Genomic DNA, 20,019 nt, shown 5'->3' with positions numbered 1-20,019 from the left:
AGCAGTTTAAGGTCTATGCAGAGAGGTTTAGGAATCGTAAATACCCTGAATCCATCATTTCCAAAGCTATGTCTAAAACAGAAGCTGTATCAAGGGAAGATCTTCTACAGTATAAAGATGTAGATAACAAGAAAAAAGAGCATATGATCCCCTTCATTACTCACTTCAGCAATGAGGAGAGTAGAATTAGACAGGTCCTCAACAAACATTGGGGCATTTTACAAAGGGACCCGGTCTTAACCAATATTCTACCCCAAAAACCAATGATCATTTTTTAAAAAGCCAGAAACTTAAAGGACATTTTAGCTCCAAGCATGCTGAGACACACGGTCCCCACTAAACAAGACATTTTGAAATGTGTTGGATCATATAAGTGCTGAAAGTGCAATATGTGCAAGCATCTCCATTCTAATAGAAAAACTGTCAGCAACCTTCAAAGCTCAAGAACATACAAGATTAAAGATTTCATCAATTGGAATAGTTCTTCAGTCATCTATGTACTGGAATGTCCCTGCCAATTGAAATATGTGGGCAAGACTAAAAGGAATTTGAAACACAGAATCCAGGAACATGTAAGGAACATAAGGAACAAGGTTGAAAGTCATTCAGTGCCCAAACATTTTAAAACGTGCCTTGATTCGAATCCAGAACTTTTAACCTTTAAAGGTATTGAACTTGTGAAAGTAGGTCCAAGAGGCGGTAATCTCACAAAAAAACTCTCACAGCAAGAAATGTTTTGGATTTGCGAACTGAATACACTCCAACCTAATGGACTAAATGATATCTATGAAATAGCTCCATTCTTATAACCTGGTTTTATCGCTCACTGTATTAATAATTTTTTAACAGTAATTTCTATTTTCACATTTTATATTGCCAAGTTTTACATGATATGTATCTGTTTTATGTGACATAACTACTTTTTTGTTGCTTTTAAAGTTTTTATGATCTCATATTGAACAGAACGTTTTAAGGCTTGTAACAGCTTGTCATAATAGTGTACATGTACATAAGGAGGTGGCAATGTTCTTCTTTTAGTTCCCCTTTTTATGTGGTCCACTGCTTTATTTATTTATTTATTTATTGTTCATATATATAATGGTATTCATATTCCATTGTAATGTGATCATGGTTTACTGTACCCAATATTTGTGCTGCACTAGCAACGTCTAGATTTTAAACCACTAGTAATATCTCCTTTTTTATCCTAAAGTGTGACTTTTATAAATGAATCATTTTTGGCACCAACATGACTGCTGCATAGTGGATATGGTACCCTATCCCACCATCAAAATGGCCACCTGTGTATCTCTACATATAACTGTTTTTTTCTAACTCAAAAGATGGCCACTGCTTATTTAAAAGCAGTTTTCCTGCACTATTAAAATGGACGCTGCCATGTGGGTACAGTTTCTGTCCCACCAACAAAATGGCCACCACTATAAGGAATTAGACCTTCTAGCTTGTTTCTCAGTGTCCCCACTATACATAGACCTAGCCAGGCTGGTGATCTAGCCAATCCAGACAGGTATATAGAGCCACTTCCTCTATGATAATCTGTCATTTTTTGCTGGGATTCGCGATGTCACTGATGACATCATACAAAATGGCCGCTGTGCGCTGCGCATGCGCAGTAGCCATTTTTTTGCCGTTTTTTGGCACTAAACTGCAGCAGTACACCTCCCTCTTCTTAGGGGATAAATAGAAGGCACTCCAATGACCCACATTACTCCTGAAGAAGTCCTGAAGGGATGAAACGTGTGAAGGCCAGCTGACCCATGCTCTCTGTTTCTTTGGTTATGTAAAGAGGACTGGGTACCTTTTAATAAGATATGCATTTTCTTTTATTCTTTTATACCTTGTTTGATGTTCCCCCATACCCTGTAAACCTAATAAAAACCCCTGTTTGGAATGCACTGACGAGATATTGCATATGTATTCAGCTCTCATACACTGAACATTCAAGCACCAAAGAGGGATTCCTAGAGGGTATTAGGTGGCTCTTGGAGGAGAACATACTACGGGCTATTTATTCAGCACTATCTGGTACGCAGCCTCTACTTATAATTATTATATTATTTGCAAAAATATACTACACTATATATACTCTTTCTCCCATGAGCATATACAAGCTCTCCTTAAGGTGATCCAGTTGATGACATCCCATCTAAACACATCCAGTGTGGACTACTCATCCTTGGAACTCAAATAAGCTTAAAAGTGTTTATTTTTGGTACGCACACTTATTATGAGCACTCGTTACTAATCTTTTAAATACTACACTATGAGGCTCATGTCTTCTTAAACCTCTTTTCCATATATATATAGTTGTACATCTCTTCTTCCCAGGATGACTGGGTGGAGCTTCTGCCATGGGCAGAGTTTGCCCATGACAACTCTTACCACTCCTCTTCAGGGACAACACCCTTTTTCACAGTCTTCGGTCATCATCTCGAGTCAGTCACTACAGGTACTTGATGTTCAAGCCACCAGCGTGTCTCTCCAAAGATTTAAGAAAATATGAAGTATGGTTCATTCAGCTCTAAAGAAGTCCTCTGTGCATTGCAAGATCTTTGTGGACAGAAAAGAGAGCCATTCCTGACCTTCAAGTTGGAGATAGAGTCTGGCTGTCTAAGCGGAACCTTAGATTGCAGGTTCCATCCATGAATTTTTCATCACACCTCATTGGACCTTTCCTGCTTATGCTGGTTGCATTATGCCTCCAGCTACCTCTTTCTCTTTGCATTCAAAATGTCTTCCATTTTTCTTTGTTGAAATCCGCAATCAGTTTCAAGCTTCTCTTTCCAGAGGTCCCGAGGTACGAATCCAGCATGATGTTGTGTTCAAGATGGAAAATATCCTGGACTCCACATTACTAAATGGCTATCTCCACTACCTCATAAACTGGAAGGGTAACACCCTGAGTAGAGATCTTGGGTCTTCTCCAAAGATGTACATGCTCTTCAGCTGGTCAAGAAATTCCACTTGAAGAATTCTCACAAGGTCAAAAAGAGTCCAGAGGCCTATTGTAAGATAGTGGTACTTTCACAATCCCAGCTAGAGACTCCAGAGTCAAATCCCGCCATTTACCTCTCCAGGTGCTGTCTTAGAATGCTGAGCGTCCCCAACATATCCACTTCTCCTCCCTGTAGCTTCTGACTTAACTCACTGACTTGCATGTGCAGCATTCCCTCCAGAAAAGACTGCTGGGTGCAGCCATGACAGTCTGTACCAGGTGACTGTCCATTCTCCAACAGGAGACCATTTTTGATGTCACCTGACATCTTTAGCCAATCACTGCTCTCCCTGGGTTATATAAGGATACTCTGAGCATGTGCAAATGCAATGTTGTCCTCAGCCTAGCTGTGTGATTTCATCTGAGTTCCTGTGGTTATTCCGGCAATTGATCTTCAGTGTAGATTATAATCTTGATGAACTTCCAGCTCCAGTATCTGGTTCCATCCTGGTGATCCTGCACCATAGGATCCAGTCCAGTATCCTGTACCATAACTTCCATTCCGATATCCTGTACTATCAGTTCCAGTCCTATATCCTGAAACATTGGTTCCAGTTCAATATCCTGCAGCATCGGTTCCAGTCCGATATCCTATACCATCAGTTCAATCTCATTGCCATCCAGTCTGGTTCCATCCCAGCACCATCCTGTCCGGTTCCTTCTTGGAGATTCAGTCATCAGCTGCTAGTACAGTACAGGAGCACAACCTGCATGTCATACACAGCATAGCCCAAACTTCCTTGCAGGGGTCTTTTGTGAAAACCACCGGCATGTGGTACTTCTGTTCTGGGTCTCAGTACTGTTCAGCTTCCTTCAGCCTCAGACTACATCTAATGAGCCATAACTATATAAGACCATCCAGTTTTTAGACTCTTAGGGGTAAATTTACTAAAGTGAGAGTTTTTAGAAGTGAGTTTTTAAAATGATGTTGCCCATTGCAACCAATCAAATTATATTTGACATTTAAATAGCACCTTCTAGAAGGTAATAGCTTGAATCTGATTGGTTGCTATGGGCAACAGCACTTTTAAAACTCACTTCTAAATACTCTCACTTTAGTAAATTTACCCCTTACTCCAGAAACCATTCTGACCAGCAACTCCAGTCCAACTCCACAAACAAACACAAGTCTGACATATACCTATCTATCTATCTATCTATCTATCTATCCATCTATCATCATATATGTCTGTCTATCTCATATCTATCTATCTATCTATCTATCTATCTATCAGTTGCATAAATAGGGTATTTGGCGCCCAGTGCAAATGTTAAAATGTAGCCCCCTCACCTCTATGTGCGTGCACTGAAGGCACGTGTTCCAAAAAATGGGCGTGGTCACAAAGGGCAAGGTCACTTAAAAATGGGGTGTGTCATCATGACACATCCCTTTCTCATTACTCTGAGCATACCTTTCCAGTCCATATGCACCTTAATGCAGTGCCCATAAGCAGTTTCCCTTGTAGTGGTCCCCCTTATACAGGCCCCCAGTAGTTGCCCCCTTATGCAGGCCCCCAGTAGTGCCCCTTTTCCAGTACCCCCAATTTGCAATGTCCCCAGTAGTGGTCCCCCTAATGCAGGCCCCCAGTAGTGGTCCCCCCAATCCATTGCCTCCTGTAGTGGTTCTCCCAATTCAGTGCCTCCATTAGTGGTCACCCAGAGCAGTGTTCCTTGTGCACCCAGTAGTAAGCCCCTTATATAGTGCCTCCAGTAGTAGACCCCCTATGCAGTGCATCAGTAGTGCCCCCCCTATGCAGTGCCCCTTATATAGTGCCCCCAGTAGCAGTCCTCCCATGCAGTGCCCCCAGTAGTGGTACCCCCTATGCAAGGCCCTTTATATAGTGCCCCCAGTAGTAGTCCCCTCTATGCAGTGCCCTTTATATAGTGCCGCCAGTAGTAGCCCTCCCTATGCAGTGCTCCCAGTAATGGTCCCCCAATGCAGTGCCCCCAATAGTGGTCCCCCCAGTAGAGGTCTCCACCAGTGGTACCCCAAGTAGAGTTCCCACCCAGTAGTGCCCCCAGTAGTAGTCCCCACACAGTGGTGCCCCCAGTAGAGGTCCCCACACAGCAGTGCCCCTAGTAGAGGTCCCCCAATGATGCCTCCAGTAGAGGTCCCCACAGCAGTGCCCCCAGTGAAGATCCCCCCAGGGGTGCCCCCAGTAGAGATCGCCCCCAGTGGTGCCCCTAGTAGTAGCTCCCCCTGATGCAGTGCACCCCGTAGTAGCCCACTCCCCTGACAAATACACACTGTAAATAAAACACACACAGTAAATAAATGAAGAAAAATTCACTTACCTGAATCCACGCTCCGGCTACTGCTCCTGCTGCCGTTCGCACGTCAGTCCTCCCGGGCTGGCGCGCTCAGCAGTATGGGAGAGATGCCATGATATCTTTCCCATTATCCACTGCAGGAGCCAGAAGATGAATCTCATGAGTGAGCTCCAGTCCGGCTCTTGCAGTGGATGCAGCTGCAGTCAATGAGAGTCTGTCTGACTTTCATTGGCTGCTGAAAGACACACATCACTGCTGCACTGGTGGCGATGTGTGTGTAAATGCACTAGGCATCCGACCTTTCACCAGGCGCTATTGGGTAAGCTCTCAGGGGGAGGGAAGATGCACGGCTGTGGAGCACTGGACCAGCGCTGGGCACAGGGAAGCCTAGCACCAGTCCTGTGTAAATGTGTAATGCTGACCGCTATCTATCTATCTATCTATCTATCTATCTATCTATCTATTTCTCTATCTCATATCTATCTGTCTATCTAATATTTATCTGTCTATCACATATCTATCTATCTATCTATCTATCTATCTATTTATCTATCTATCTAACTCATATCTATCTCTCTATTGGTCTGTCTGTCTATCAAATATGGCACTCCTAAACAGTTACAATAAACCAAGCATGTATATTGTGCAAGCTAGCATTGTTCAGACACAATACTTTATTAAGCTATGATACAGTAGCTTTATAGAGGTTCCTACTGTTAGAAACTTTGCTAGTTTGCAGAATATATACACTTGGTTTATTGTAACTGCTACTGAGTGCCATCTTTTTTTATTTGCATAATTTAAATAATCAAACAATTCTGGTGCCTTAATTCATTATTTTTAGTAAGTTTCTGCTTTTTGCACTTTTATCTCAATTTACCAAAATGTTCACTTTCATCACGTTGCAAACTGTCCCAAGTAGAAATTCTATGTTCTCATATGAAGCTTTGGTAAGTTGAGCTAATTTAACAACTACTGTAAATGTGAAGCCTGGAGACCTTCAACTACTAACTGTGGATCACATGCCGAAAGATGGTTTCCCTGTTACATGTAATTTTTTAATTACAAAATATGAAATGAACTGATAGAGAAAGTAATAATTACCATTTCTTGAGACAATTTGTATCACAGTATATGCTAAGGAGATGACAATGTCATTGCAAATATTATTGTTATTTACAGGCTCTAAAGATCAAGTTACTTCTGTTGAAAGAACATTTATCACAGCATTTCTACAGAATGGTGACTCTACCGAGACTCCACAGCGAGAGCTTCTGGTGACCGGCACCTCACCTAACACCAACGTTTCTATCAATGTTACCAAATCTAATTTTATTAAAGTTGTGATGGTTGGGAAAGGAGAAACTGTAATAATTCCAATCACATTATCTACGGAGCTGAAAGGGACAGAGACATCTCCACAGACTGTGGTGATTACAGCTGATGCCGATGTCACTGTGATGTCTCGTAATTACAGATACAATAGTGGTGATGTGAGAGTAATTTACCCAGTAAATCAGCTTGGACATGAATATTATATAATTACCCCTCAGAAGGGACCAGAAAATCAATGCAAAGAATTCCTTGTGGTTTCATGTGAAAATCAAACATCTGTTGACATCTATCTAAAGGGCTCTGTAACTTTTAATGAGAAGAAGTACTTAAAGGGACAGAAGATGACAGTGAATCTTGAGCCATTCCAAGCTATCCAAATTCAGAGTAAAGATGATCTCTCGGGCACTAAGGTGGATTCTAATTTTCCTGTCGCTGTCATAGCTGGGCACACGTGTGCTAAAAATAACATAGGATGTTCCCATGTCTATGAGCAGCTCAGACCTGTTGGAAGTTGGAGAAACTCAATGTTTATCCCAGGATTGTCCTTCCAAACTAGCTATGATAATTTCCTTATTATGGCTTCTGAAAACACTTCCATTCAGTACCAATCTGGTGAAAAGAAAGTAGTGAAACATGTGGAAGATGGAGAATTGCTAAAGGTTAATGTCTCCCATGCTGCTCCATTGTCCATAATCCATATAAATGTAATTAAAGTTAATCTCTCTGGCTCTGGTCAGATAATAGGTTCACTAACTCATGGTTCATTCTTAACTATCATATCCAACATTTTGTTTTTGGAGCATGCAATTAACCTCATTCGACAGGATAATTTTGATACTAATTTGGCTGTTATAATAGCAAAGACATTGAATGTTCCTGGATTTACTATTGATGATAAGTCTCCAAAAGACATTAAGTGGACAACAATCCCTGGATCTGGATTCTCCTGGGCAGAATATAACCTTGGCAGTGGCATCAGCTCTCATACTTTCCAGCACCCTACAGAACCCTTTGGAATTCTCAGCATTGGCTACTCAAGGAACATGGCCTATGGAACCATTTCACCATCTGTTAAAAGTAAATTAAACATATTTTGTTGTCTTATTACAAATACAATTTATTTATAATTGGGGGTAAATCTATTGCGTGACTATTGATTAACATAAAATGTATTTTTTTCATTTTGTAGAAGCTGAGATGATTAATTTGAATTACAGTAATGTTACTATTCATTGCATTATTGATCACCAACCAACAACTAATAAGCAGTTCAGTACATCACTTGAAATAGGGCACCCGAGGGCGTGTAGGGGCACCCTATGGTATTTCACTTCTGGGCGGTAATTTTAAAACAAGCTTACTGATGTTCTTTTTTTCACAATACTGGTGTAGACCAATGTTCTTAGTAGAGAAGAGTTCTGCAGAACATGTTCAGTGATTGAAAAAAAGAGCATAAAGTAAATGGAAGTACTGTATAGTGGTATGTATATAATATATATCAGATATGTATGTCTCCTATTTAATACCTACTAGCAGTTATACTCTGCAAAGAGAATATTCTAAGAGGCAGATTCAGTCACATTTGCCAGTTATTACTATAAGCAGATTCTCCTCGCGTCTCTACAGAATTTGGCCTGTACTACTCCATGATATCTATAGTAATAATATATAAATGGTACATACAGTATATGTCAATGTACAGAGGCAGACAAGAGTCACAAAATGCAAAGCTCTGTGACAGACCTGTGATAAGAATGCAGAGTCAGTATACTGTATGCAGGAGTTAAGTCAGTTGGAACAACTTATAATTGCTGGTATATTTTCTCTCTGGGTACCTGCAGTGCAACAACACCACAGACTGATGGTAACACAGCTCATCACAATCCTAGAGATCTTCTCACATAGGGCTCTATTTACTTTTGAATGCAGATTGTAGTGTGATATTACTGACTGAACTCACATTGCGAATTCAGGCAATATCACAGGGATTTACTAAAAATCCCTTGCAGGGACAGAGCTTGTGATAAAGCTCTGTCCCTGCGAATCCCCTCCGCACACTTATCACAGCATTTTCTGAAAAAATGCTGTGACAAGTACCGACGCATGTGCCAACTGAGTGTCGCTAAGTCCCGCCCCCTGACACTAAGCCCCTTTTCACTTTATTTTATAAAGAATAATGTTAATAAATAGAGCCCATAGACATAAATCTGTGTGCAGGGCCGGTGCTAGGGTGTTTGGTGCACCCTGCAAACTTTGTTTGCCCACTCCCTCTGCATTTCTATAAAGGGACAGCCTCAAAAAAGAGGCATGGTCTCACAAGGAAGGGGCATGGCCATACAATAGTACCTGCAATTCAACTGACACCACACAGTAGCACAATATTATTCACTTTGCACTGCATGTAGTGCACCTAATTCACATTACACAACTTAGTGTCCCTTATACCATATTGCCAACAGTATTTGTGCCCCTTCCATACACATAAAGCCCCCATAGTAGTGATGTGTATAACTATTGCCCACAGTAATAGTGCCTTATATACACAATATGCCCACATTAGTAGTGTCCCTTATACAAATAATGCCCACAGTAAAAATGCCCCTTATACACATAATGACCACAGTAATGACTGCCTAATGAACCTTACTCATAATGCCCACAGTAGTTGTGCCTGTTACACATAATGCACACAGCAGTAATGCCCCTTATGCATAATGCTACAGTAAAAGTGCCCTTCACATATAATGCCCACAGCAATAGTGCCTCATACAAATAATGTCAAAGTAATAGTGCCCCTTATACACATAATGCCACAGTAATAGTGCCCTTTTCACATAAAGCCAATAGTAATAATGCCCGTTATACACATTATGCCCACAGTGAAAATGTCCCATACACATAATGCCAACAATAATAATGTCTCTTATTCACTTAATGCCCATAGTAGTTGTGCCACTTAAAAACATAAAATCCATAAAAAAATGCCCCTTTTACACATAATGCCCACAGTATTATTGCCCCTTATAAACATAATGCCCACAGTAGTGGTGCCCCTTATAAACATAAGGCCCCGAGTAATAGTGCCACTTATAGACATAATGCCCACAGTAATATATTCCCTTATAAACATAATGCCCACAGTAATAGATACCCTTGTACACATAAAGTCCACAGTAATAATGCCCCTAAACACATAATGCCCACAGTAGTTTTGCCCCTTACACACATAATGCCCATAGTTATAATGCCCCATTATACACATAATGACCACAGTAATAGTGCCCCTTATACACATAGGCCCTCATTCAGAGGCGGTCGGAGGATGCAAGTGGTTGCTCAGAAACTGGGCGGCCGCTTGCATCCTGACCGGCCACCTCTGTTTCAGTCGTTAAACTGTGGGTTAACACCCACAGCTCTAACGACCGCTCAGGTGATGGATGCAATGGTCATAGACCATCACGACCATCGGGGCTTACGACGAGACCCTAGGGTAGAGTCTCACTTGTCATAAGCCCTGGAGAGTTTCTGGCTCTGTCAGAGCCGGAAGCTCTCCACTGACATCACTCGTGATGTCAGTGGGGCCTCCCCCAAATGGTAGATGTTCCCATGGGAATGCCTCCCTTTGGGCTGCCACCCCCCCGGCCCGCCTTCCAAATGGGGCGAGCTGTCAATCAAATTTGACAGCTCGCCCCCTTTGGAAAAAGACCCGCTACGACCGGCGCTGTCAGTCGTAGCGGGTCTCATGCATGCACACGAGGGATAATACCTACAGTAATAGTGCCCCTTATACTCATAATGGCCATAGTAGTACTGCCCATTACACTCATAATGCCCACACTAATAGCGCCGGCATCCTGTACTCATCTCTTAGGCACAAAACCTTTCATACTAATAGGACTTTTCAATGCATTAATATACTGTTGGCTTTATTATCACAGGGCTTTCCCAAGTATTTTTTCACAATTTATTTTTAGTAACTACCAGACAGATTGCATTTCCCATTACAAGTATGGGAAATGTGATCTGCTTACTAAAAATAAATGATAATTAGGGCTTGGAGTAGAATTTTACAAATTCTACTTCAATTACCCTTTAGTAACTTTGGGTGATACTAAAATAATGTGAAAAGGGTGTGAAAACACCCTTTCTCACTTTATTTTAGTAAAAATAATGTTAATAAATAGAGCCCTAAATGTGATAACTGGATAATATAAAATATGTCAAATACTTTCTGGAATGTCAGTGGTTTATAGAGTGATAGAAGCCATGATGATATATCACAAAAAAGGAAATATTCTGTTATACATAGCACAAGCAAGTAAGAGGATGTAATAAGATTATAACTGGTTCATATTATCAACACAAGACTTTCAGGGAAGTAGGAAATAATTATAATAATTATATTTTAAAGTGGTGTTGTAGGAAAAAAGGAAATGTAAGAAAGCAATATTTGCTATTTATTATTATTATTATTATTATTATTATTATTATTATTATTATTATTATTATTATTAGTAAGCTTAGCCAGACTCATAGTAAGTAGTCTTGGTGCCTAGGGTATGCTCTTACACTATTTGATTGTTTACACCCACCTCAGTCCTATAGTCTTCTATCTTCCCCCTCCCTCACCTCACCTCCCCATACCAGTACTTTGTTTTTACAATTTCCCCTATTCTGGTAGCACCACTAACATGCAGATGCAATACTTATACTTTCATCTACTCCATATCCCCACAAGGGCACCTATCACTTGGTTGCTTACACCCTGTTGCTTATTGGAGTGTTATGATCCCTAAGGTGGCAATGCGCATAAACCTTGTCGTTGACCTGCATTATACTGTTAGTCATTGGTTTCTTGTTCACTTATTTGTTTATGCATTTTGTAAGGTGCTGCATAACCATTGTGGTGCCACATAAATAAATAAATAATTTTAAAAAATGATAATAATAATAATAATAATAATAATAATAATAATAATAATAATAATTTACACCAGGGGCATTTCTTAATTTTCTTTAAATTCATCCTGGCCCCCTTAATTGTTGTGGATGTGACACTGCTGTGCCGCTACTGTCGAAAGAGCTTGAAAGAGGTAAAATAATAGAAAAAAAACCACTAGATTTATCTCCATTATTAGTTATATACTAGGAGCTGTTTGCCCTGTACACCCCCTCCACTATTGTTAAGCTTTTATTGTTTATGTCTCTAACAGACCTTATGAGCTTTGTTTGTTCAATTGTAATAATAATAATAATAATAATAATAATAATAATAATTCAATGATTTACCCATCTCTAAGCCAAAGTCTGTGTTTTTGTTTCTGCACAAGGTGACCAGGTATAACAGTGGAGGGATGTCATTCCCAGTAATCGACAACAATGAATAACACATTGGAGAGATGTATTTCCCAGAATATGACCATCAGGAAGAACAATTTGTTGGTATAGCTCGCCCTCCAAAGTTTTTCTCCAATCATATATTTGGAGATTCTGTCTTCTTTAGAACAACAGAATAATCCAAATGATTGATTGAATCATGTTTAGGTTCTAAATCTATTGTATAATAAAACACTTTTGTTGAAAATCCTAAAAGCAAATATGCAACTGATTAATTCATTGAAAGTAGAGACACAATTTATAATTTCTGAAAATTTGTTCTTATTTTTCCTTTAACAAATTAAACTAACAATCTTTTTGAACTAACAATTTCTTGACTGTTTTATGTTTTATTGTAATAATGTGCTTAAAATACAAATTAGACAATAATAGCACATATAGTGGATTCTGTGCAAATTAACTGTTATCAGTGATGTGTTATGTTAAAACTGATTTGCAATGACATTTCACTACAGAGATGTCATTTAGTTTTAATTACATTTTACTTCATCTGAAAACTTATAAAAGCTTAAACACAAAAAGACAAATTTTATTTCAGACACCTATCAGAGTAATAATGTGATATAAGTAGACAGGGATTTTTAACTACAAAATTAATCATCTTTGTCAATTCGCACTTATAAATGATGTGTGTATAGATGCTTATGGTGTGTATTATAAGGAATAAACTGGGTGGAGATACATGGGTAAGGGCTACTGACTAGTGACAGCAATCCTTGAAGTCATCCAATGAAACCAGGTTGCAGAAAAGTCAGAGTGTTTGTCTAATCCTGACATGTTATATTGACCTTTGCCGTATAGAAATCTATCAGGTGGAACCTTTCTTTAACTGTCAAAAGGGAGGAGGGGGAGTTGTCATTAGAAAAAGACAAATCTCAGGTGCACAACTCCAAATTATTGATAATATATAAAAGCAATAACATTTTGCAATCAATAGAGATTTTTAGCATAATCATGGCCATGGTTATGGGCCTACCCACCATATCCAGGTAACCTCTTTAGGGTAGGTCCCTAACATTCTAGAGTTCAAATCCAGAGCGCAGAACCCCCCCAAACTTGCCCAGCTAAGCCACCCCAGGGCACTGCCATAGTCAGAAAAGTGCAGTTTAAAATAGATAGTGATGAGCAGTCACAGATGCATATAAAGAATGAAAATAAAAAAGTGAAGTACATGTATAATAAACAAACAGTGAATGGTTAAAATATGTTATAAAGGAAAAATGTGTTATAATGCGGTGCCCTGAAACAGATCAACCAAAGCAATCCAGGGGGACCCATGCCCCAAAAATGAACCAAAGTTGCCCAACAGTATATATAACTTGAAGGACTTACCTAGAATTGTGCCTAATACCAGTGTGCATATACATTACCAGACTCCATGATTTTAAACCAATAAGGAAGGTATGCTAATCCAGACTGACGGTGTCTCCTTTCCCTCAGGTGTGCAATAAAGCACATTAAATGGAGTACATGGGAAAGATTTCATGACTGCAGACCCTGAATCAATATAATGGGAGGTGCTACCTGACGAAACTAATTGCAGGTAACGAAACAGACTAATATCAGGTGCACAACTCCAAATTATTGATAATATATAAATTCAATACAATTTGCAATCAATAAGTGTTTTTAGCATAATCATGGCCAAGGTTATTGGCCTACCCACCAAATTCAGGTATCCTCTTTAAGGTAGGTCCCTAACATACTAGGGTTCAAATCCAGAGCGCAAGACCCCCCAAACTGGCCCAGCTAAGTTTCCCCAGGGCACCGCCATAGTAAGAAAAGTGCAGTGTAAAAGAGATAGTTAAGAGCAGTCACAGATGCATATAAAGAATGAAAATAAAAAAGTGAAGTACATGTATAATAAACAAACAGTGAATGGTTAAAATATGTTATAAAGGAAAAATGTGTTATAATGTGGTGCCCTGAAACAGATCAACCAAAGCAATCCAGGGGGACCCATGCCCCAAAAATGAACCAAAGTTGCACAACAGTATATAACTTGTAGGACTTACCTAGAATTGTGCCTAATACCAGTGTGCATATATATTACCAGACTCCATGCTTTTAAACCAATAAGGAAGGGGTGCTAATACAGACTGAGGGTGTTTCCTATCCCTCAGGTGTGCAATAAAGCACATTAAATGGAGTATATGGGAAAGATTCCTGGACTGCACACACTGAATATATATAATGGGAGGTGCTACCTGATTAGACTAATTGCAGGCACAGAAACAGACAAATCTCAGGTGCACAACTCCAAATTATGGAGGTTTTTAGCATAATCATGGCCAAGGTTATGGGCCTAACCACCATATGCAGGTAAACTCATTAGACACAGATCGTGGCTCTGGTGGTGTTATGTAAATGCTCCAGTAAAGATATCTTATATTTGAATTTAGATAAGTCAGAGAAGGAGAGTAGCAAGAAGCCAGGAGCAGTCAGACCTTAAATCCCTAGAACATACAGTGTCTGGAGAGTCTGATAACATCCGTCCAGAATGGAGAAATTTAAACACATTCCAACCAAATGTAGAAAAATCACCCATTATAACAAGAAAAATGTGTAAGCCTGCACTTAATCCAATACAATATATATGGTAGCTGCTAGGGAAAGGAACACAGGAAAACACCTACCCCGTAAAAACAGAATGAAGAAAAAAAATTCCCAGTGCTCACCAATTGTAAACAACACTATATAATAAAATTACTTAACACAAAGAATAATATAGGTATATTTATTCCAGAAAGGGATAGAGAAATCTCTCCTAAAATAGTGTGTACACACTAAAAATTATAACGGTACACAACACAACATACAGCACAATACAACATAAACACAATATTAATACCAGTAAAGCGCAATCAGCGTCTTACTATACTGGGAAAAAAAAGATAAAAATCACTTTCATGAACAATTTGTACAGTCATATGAAAAGTAAGTGTCCGAAAGAAGTGAACTGTGCTGTTCAACTGTATAGCAAGGATTTTACCTGCTGAGAGTCTCATCCATATAGGGAAAGGATATCCCAGCAAACTAACTGATAGCAGGGATCTTGATACACCCAAGCCTGGATCTGCACTCTGCTGCGTACAATCCAGTCCACAGAAGGTATAGAATGGTCTGCTGGCAGACAGGGATGTGTAGTGTAACCAAACAGTTACAGAGCAGTGTCCCATCAGTGTCCTCTGTGATCGACACATTTCACCTACAGAAGGCTTTGTCAGGATGCAGAGTCACTGATCTTCCTTCTCCTTTATTCTCTTAGTGGCAGCACGTCATTTCCAGCTGGGGGATATCACTTCCGCCCTTACATATTCAATGTCCATGCTGGATAGACTTGTCCTCTTCTCCCGATAAGAATAAATTCCTTGTTCTTTCTTTTTGTCTTTATAATGAAAGCCTGTGACATCCAGCTGGCAGATTAAACTTCTGTCTCTGTATTTATATCGCTAAATTGTGCCTTTCTTTAATCCATATGTTGAGGAACAGCATCTCTCCTTCAGTTATAATATTGTCCCATATATAAAACACACAACATTAAACATACACACACAAAAAGATAATAATAAATATGATAGTAATAAAATACTAAATAATAAATCATATAATAAAAGAATATCATCATATAAATGATGATATCAAGATTAATATTAGAGCATATATCATAGTTTTATGTCAAAAAGTTATATCTCACAAGACACATAAAGAGGATATAATCTATTTTAAGAAGAGATATACATAAAAGTCAATATTTAAACCTTTAGGGGTCAAGGTACCTAGTTGATAAATTAATTTGGTTTCCTCTTTTAACAGGATCTCATTTAGATTCCCTCCTCTCCCTGATGTTTTAATTTTTTTATGGCCTACAAAACCCAATTTTGTTGGATCACTCTCGTGTACTTCATTAAAGTGTCTGGGTATACTATGATTCTCTCTCTTGTTCTTAATATTATTGAGATGTTCATTAATTCTAATGTGCAATTTCTGGAAAGTCTTCCCCACATACTGGAGACCAAAGAGGCAGTACAGAAGATATACTACCCCTTTGGAGTGACACTTGATCTTATCCCATATCTTGTACTCTCTTCCAGTAGTTTTGGAAATTATACAAGATGTCAGTTTCTTCTTATTGATATGTGTCTTCTTGCATGCCCCACATGTGTTGCAATTAATGAAGCCTGGTATAGTATCCAACCACGTAGATTTTTTCTCTTCTTTTAAATGGCTTTTGACAAGCTTATTTCTTATGGTGGGAGCTCTCTTGTATATTATCTTAGGTTAGTCAGGTAGAATGTTCTTCAAATCTTCGTCAGCCAATAGTATATACCAATGTCTACGTAGACTTGCTTCCAAAAGTCTATTTTGACCAGAATAGTTAGTAATAAAAAGGGGGTCTTGTATTTTTTCCTTTTTCTTCTCTTTGTAATGCAATAGAGGCTCTCTATCCATTAATTGAACTTCCACTTTGTTTTTTTCGACCATATCCAAAGGGTATTTTTTCTCTCTGAAATTTGAAAGTAAATGGGTAGATTGCAGTTCATAATCTTCCATTTTGGAAAAGTTTCTCCTTAATCTTCTCAGTTGCCCCCTAGGGATATTGGAGATCCAAATTCTATGATGGTTACTGTGGGCATCAAGATAGTTATTACAGTCTACAGCTTTCATGAAGGTTTTAGTCTCAATTCTTCCTTGATCTATAAAAATCATGAGGTCCAGGAAATTTATACCAATATTGCTTACCTCACTAGTAAATTCAAGATTCTCCTCACTCTGATTTATGTACTGGACAAAATGGTTGAAATTTTCTTCCGTTCCATCCCATATAATGATCACATCGTCACTAAACCTAGCCCAGAGAATTATATTCTCTTCATATGTCTTATTATTCCAAATAAACTCATTTTCCCACTGGGCTAGGTACAAGTTGGCATATGATGGTGCGAAGTTGGTACCCATTGCCGTACTGCTCTGCTGTAAGTAAAATTTGCCTCCAAACTAAAAATAGTTATGGGACAATATAAAATGAATCCCCTCTATGATACATTCTATTTGTTGTTCTTCAAGTTCGGAGTCTTCTGCCAAAGTTTTCTGTACATTCCTACATATGGATTATAGAAAGGCATAATTTACCATTAGAAATACAGAGAGACAGAAGTTTAATCCACCAGCTGGATGTCACAGGCTGTCATTATAAAGACAAAATGAAAGAACAAGGAATTTATTCTTATCAGGAGAAGAAGGCAAGTCTATCCTGCATGGACATTGAATATGTAAGGGTGGAAGTGATATCCGCCATCCGGAAATGACATGCTACCGCTATGAGTATAAAGTAGAAGGAAGATCGGTGACTCTGCATCCTGATGAAGCCTTCTATAGGTGAAACACGTTGATCACAGAGGACACTGATGGGATGCTGATCTGTACCTGTTTGGTTACACTGCACATCCCTGTCTGCCAGCAGACCTTTGCTAATGCACAAGAGCAGCTTTATCCTAATAACATACATTACTTAGGTGATTTGATTTGTTAAGCCCATGAGGCATCACTGTGTCAAACATACAGTATGAATCCAATCAGCTTCTATTTGACAGAGGACAAGTCCTCTGTTACCACTACTTACCAGTGGTGGGGCAAATACAGTCATCCCACAAATTAATTTTGTGATCAGCAAAATGTTTGGCAATAGGTTTGTCTGTTGTGTCACTATTGCAGGCTAATCACACAGACAATCTATGGTTTGCCATCTCTTGACTAAATGTTCTAAGCATTTTAATAACATATATCAGCCAACATGAGCTTTATTATTATTATTATTATTATTATTATTATTATCATCCATTATTTATATGACACCACAAGGGTTCTGTAGCAAGTCATGGACCTTCTGAGGAAACTCTCATAAGAGAGAGAAATGCATTAAGGAGTTCTTAGCCTCAAATACTATTTCCTACTCAGAACCATTCACCATGTACTAACACGAGTTATTGTGTCACTCCAGGACCATTGACTGAGAATTCCTCCCACACCAAGCTGCACTTTTCTGTTAATATACAGGTGTCTTGCCAGATGGACAAGCGGAGGAGACACGCTTATACATCTCCACACTAGAGGGACAGATCATTCATGCCCGAATGAGCTTCCAGCCAGACATATAGGCCCGTGTTCAATTTGAGGCAAAAAGTCCAGACTTTTTGCCTCCTTTTCCTGTTTTCCAGGTGGAAAAGTATCATGTGCATGCCTGATAATCCCCATATTTAATTTCAAAGGATGCAAAAATGGGACCCGGCGAAACTGGGAGCGGTGAAAAAAATGGTAATTTTTGGGAAAACATCCTATCACCCCTTAAAGATGTCCAGACATGGGGGATCACTCTGGGTACCCCTGTTTTGCCTGCTGAATGGAAGTTGGGTTTTTAAATAGCAATGGCAGGTGCATAAATGCGGCTTTGAGAAGGTGATGAAGAATAGCATTTAGCAATTAAAAAAAAAAATAACTATGGCCATCAAATTTATGGTACATGAAAATGGGTGAAAGCATATTTTTTAAGTCCCTAAAATGATTTTAAAATTTTTTCAAAAATGCACCTGCCGCTACTACCGCCAAAAGAAAACACCTGTAGCATATATGGGAACCCCTCTGGATTGAATTTAGCTATTTTACAAGTGTCTTCCCTATTTATTTTTTTGTAAGTCCAAAATGTAAAAAGTTTTTTTTGAGTGTCCCAATATTTTTATTTTACTTTTTTTACACACTTTGTTTTTAGGGGGCATTCCCGGGGGTGTATGCTATTTTTTAAGCCTGCACCCCTAAACCCCAATTCTGCACTTTTTTTCACCAGTTAAAGGCTGGAGAAAACATCCCCATTTTTTTACAAATACTTTTCGTACTGGCTAAAAGTCTTTGTAATTGAATACAGGGATAATTACAGTAGGCAAAAATGATGTCATTGGCGATAAATTATCGCCGGAAAGGGGTTTTCACCAACAAAATGAATACGGGCCTTAGCTGGAGCCTTATGCAAGGAGCTACAAGTGCAAACATTGATTCCGTCATATTGAGCATTTGCACTGTTCTTTTCATGTACTCTCATATCGCCTGATGTGCGCAATCAAGTATTATATGTTGGAATTGTGTTTTTATGACTGGCAACACCATTATATGATTATATTAACAATCTCAGTGAGACTCTCACTTATTTAGTGGACTATTCAGTATTAGAATACACAGAATTCCTCTTCTGCAAATAATTACTGCTATATTATCCTTTTCTGTGGCTGAGATTTTAATTGCGCTGAATTATTTTTATTGATATATTTTCTGTGATTTTATGTAATAAAACCTATGAGGGTGATTATTATGAGCTGGATAGATTTTTATGTATTTTGGTGATGAGATTTGGGCGCTGATTATATTGTTCTTTTGCTTAAATTTAGTCTGAGCACTAATCCATGAAATAATCTGTTCCTGCTCCTCAGGTTCTAATATTGGAGTAATCCATCACACAATCATATGTTCTGTATTACTGAGGTTTGTGGGCACTCCAACAGATGGACCATAGGGACAATATTTACAAATCAGTAACAGATGGACAATATTGTCTATATATACAAAGTGGTGCCTTTTATAAGCCACTACTTCTTAGTGAATCGGATCTAAAAGTTTAAAACAGCACTCACATTTAGTGTAAAGCCCAGTGTGCCTTGCATTGAATGTGAGTGCCATTTAAAATGTTCAGTTCTTATCTGCTAAGAAGTTGTGATTCGTAAATATAGTCCTATATGTCAGAAGTCCAGGCTTGAAAATTGGAATATACCCTCACAGAGACTGAATTGAAGCAAGGGAAACATTTTTGCTTTTAAGGAAACTTAAATTTATATATTTTTTTCTTTTAGGATGGAGTCCCAAGTTTGCCATTTTGTTATGTAAATTAATTTGGGGGGCTAGTAAAATTAAATTTGACTGTGATCCAATAATGTCTTTAAAAGTCTCTGAGTATA

The 20,019-nt window shown here is 38.8% G+C and overlaps 1 protein-coding gene across 1 annotated transcript; it reads left to right on the top strand.

Annotated features, from left to right (window-relative positions):
* Positions 1–389: 389 nt before the first annotated feature.
* LOC148453856 (peptidylaminoacyl-L/D-isomerase-like) lies at positions 390–17,328 on the top strand. The gene is made up of 6 exons (XM_088461619.1): positions 390–683; positions 2,329–2,470; positions 2,727–2,952; positions 3,415–3,644; positions 6,470–7,699; positions 17,087–17,328. Exons 1-6 carry the CDS (start codon positions 390–392, stop codon positions 17,326–17,328), a joined length of 2,364 nt encoding a protein of 787 aa, XP_088317745.1.
* The last annotated feature ends 2,691 nt before the right edge of the window (positions 17,329–20,019 follow it).

The sequence above is a fragment of the Taudactylus pleione genome, unplaced genomic scaffold, assembly GCF_031769625.1.
Source record: "Taudactylus pleione unplaced genomic scaffold, aTauple2 ptg001080l, whole genome shotgun sequence".
NCBI classification, from domain to species: Eukaryota; Metazoa; Chordata; class Amphibia; order Anura; family Myobatrachidae; genus Taudactylus; species Taudactylus pleione.
This window is presented reverse-complemented; position numbering and strand designations above follow the sequence as displayed.

Coding starts and splice junctions, on each gene's coding strand:
- LOC148453856 (XM_088461619.1), top strand. CDS start 390: ATGTGCAAGCATCTCCATTCTAATAGAAAAACTGTCAGCAACCTTCAA. Junction 684..2,328: donor AAGGTATTGAACTTGTGAAA/GTAGGTCCAAGA, acceptor ATATATATATAG/TTGTACATCTCTTCTTCCCA. Junction 7,700..17,086: donor CATTTCACCATCTGTTAAAA/GTAAATTAAACA, acceptor TTGTTCTTCAAG/TTCGGAGTCTTCTGCCAAAG.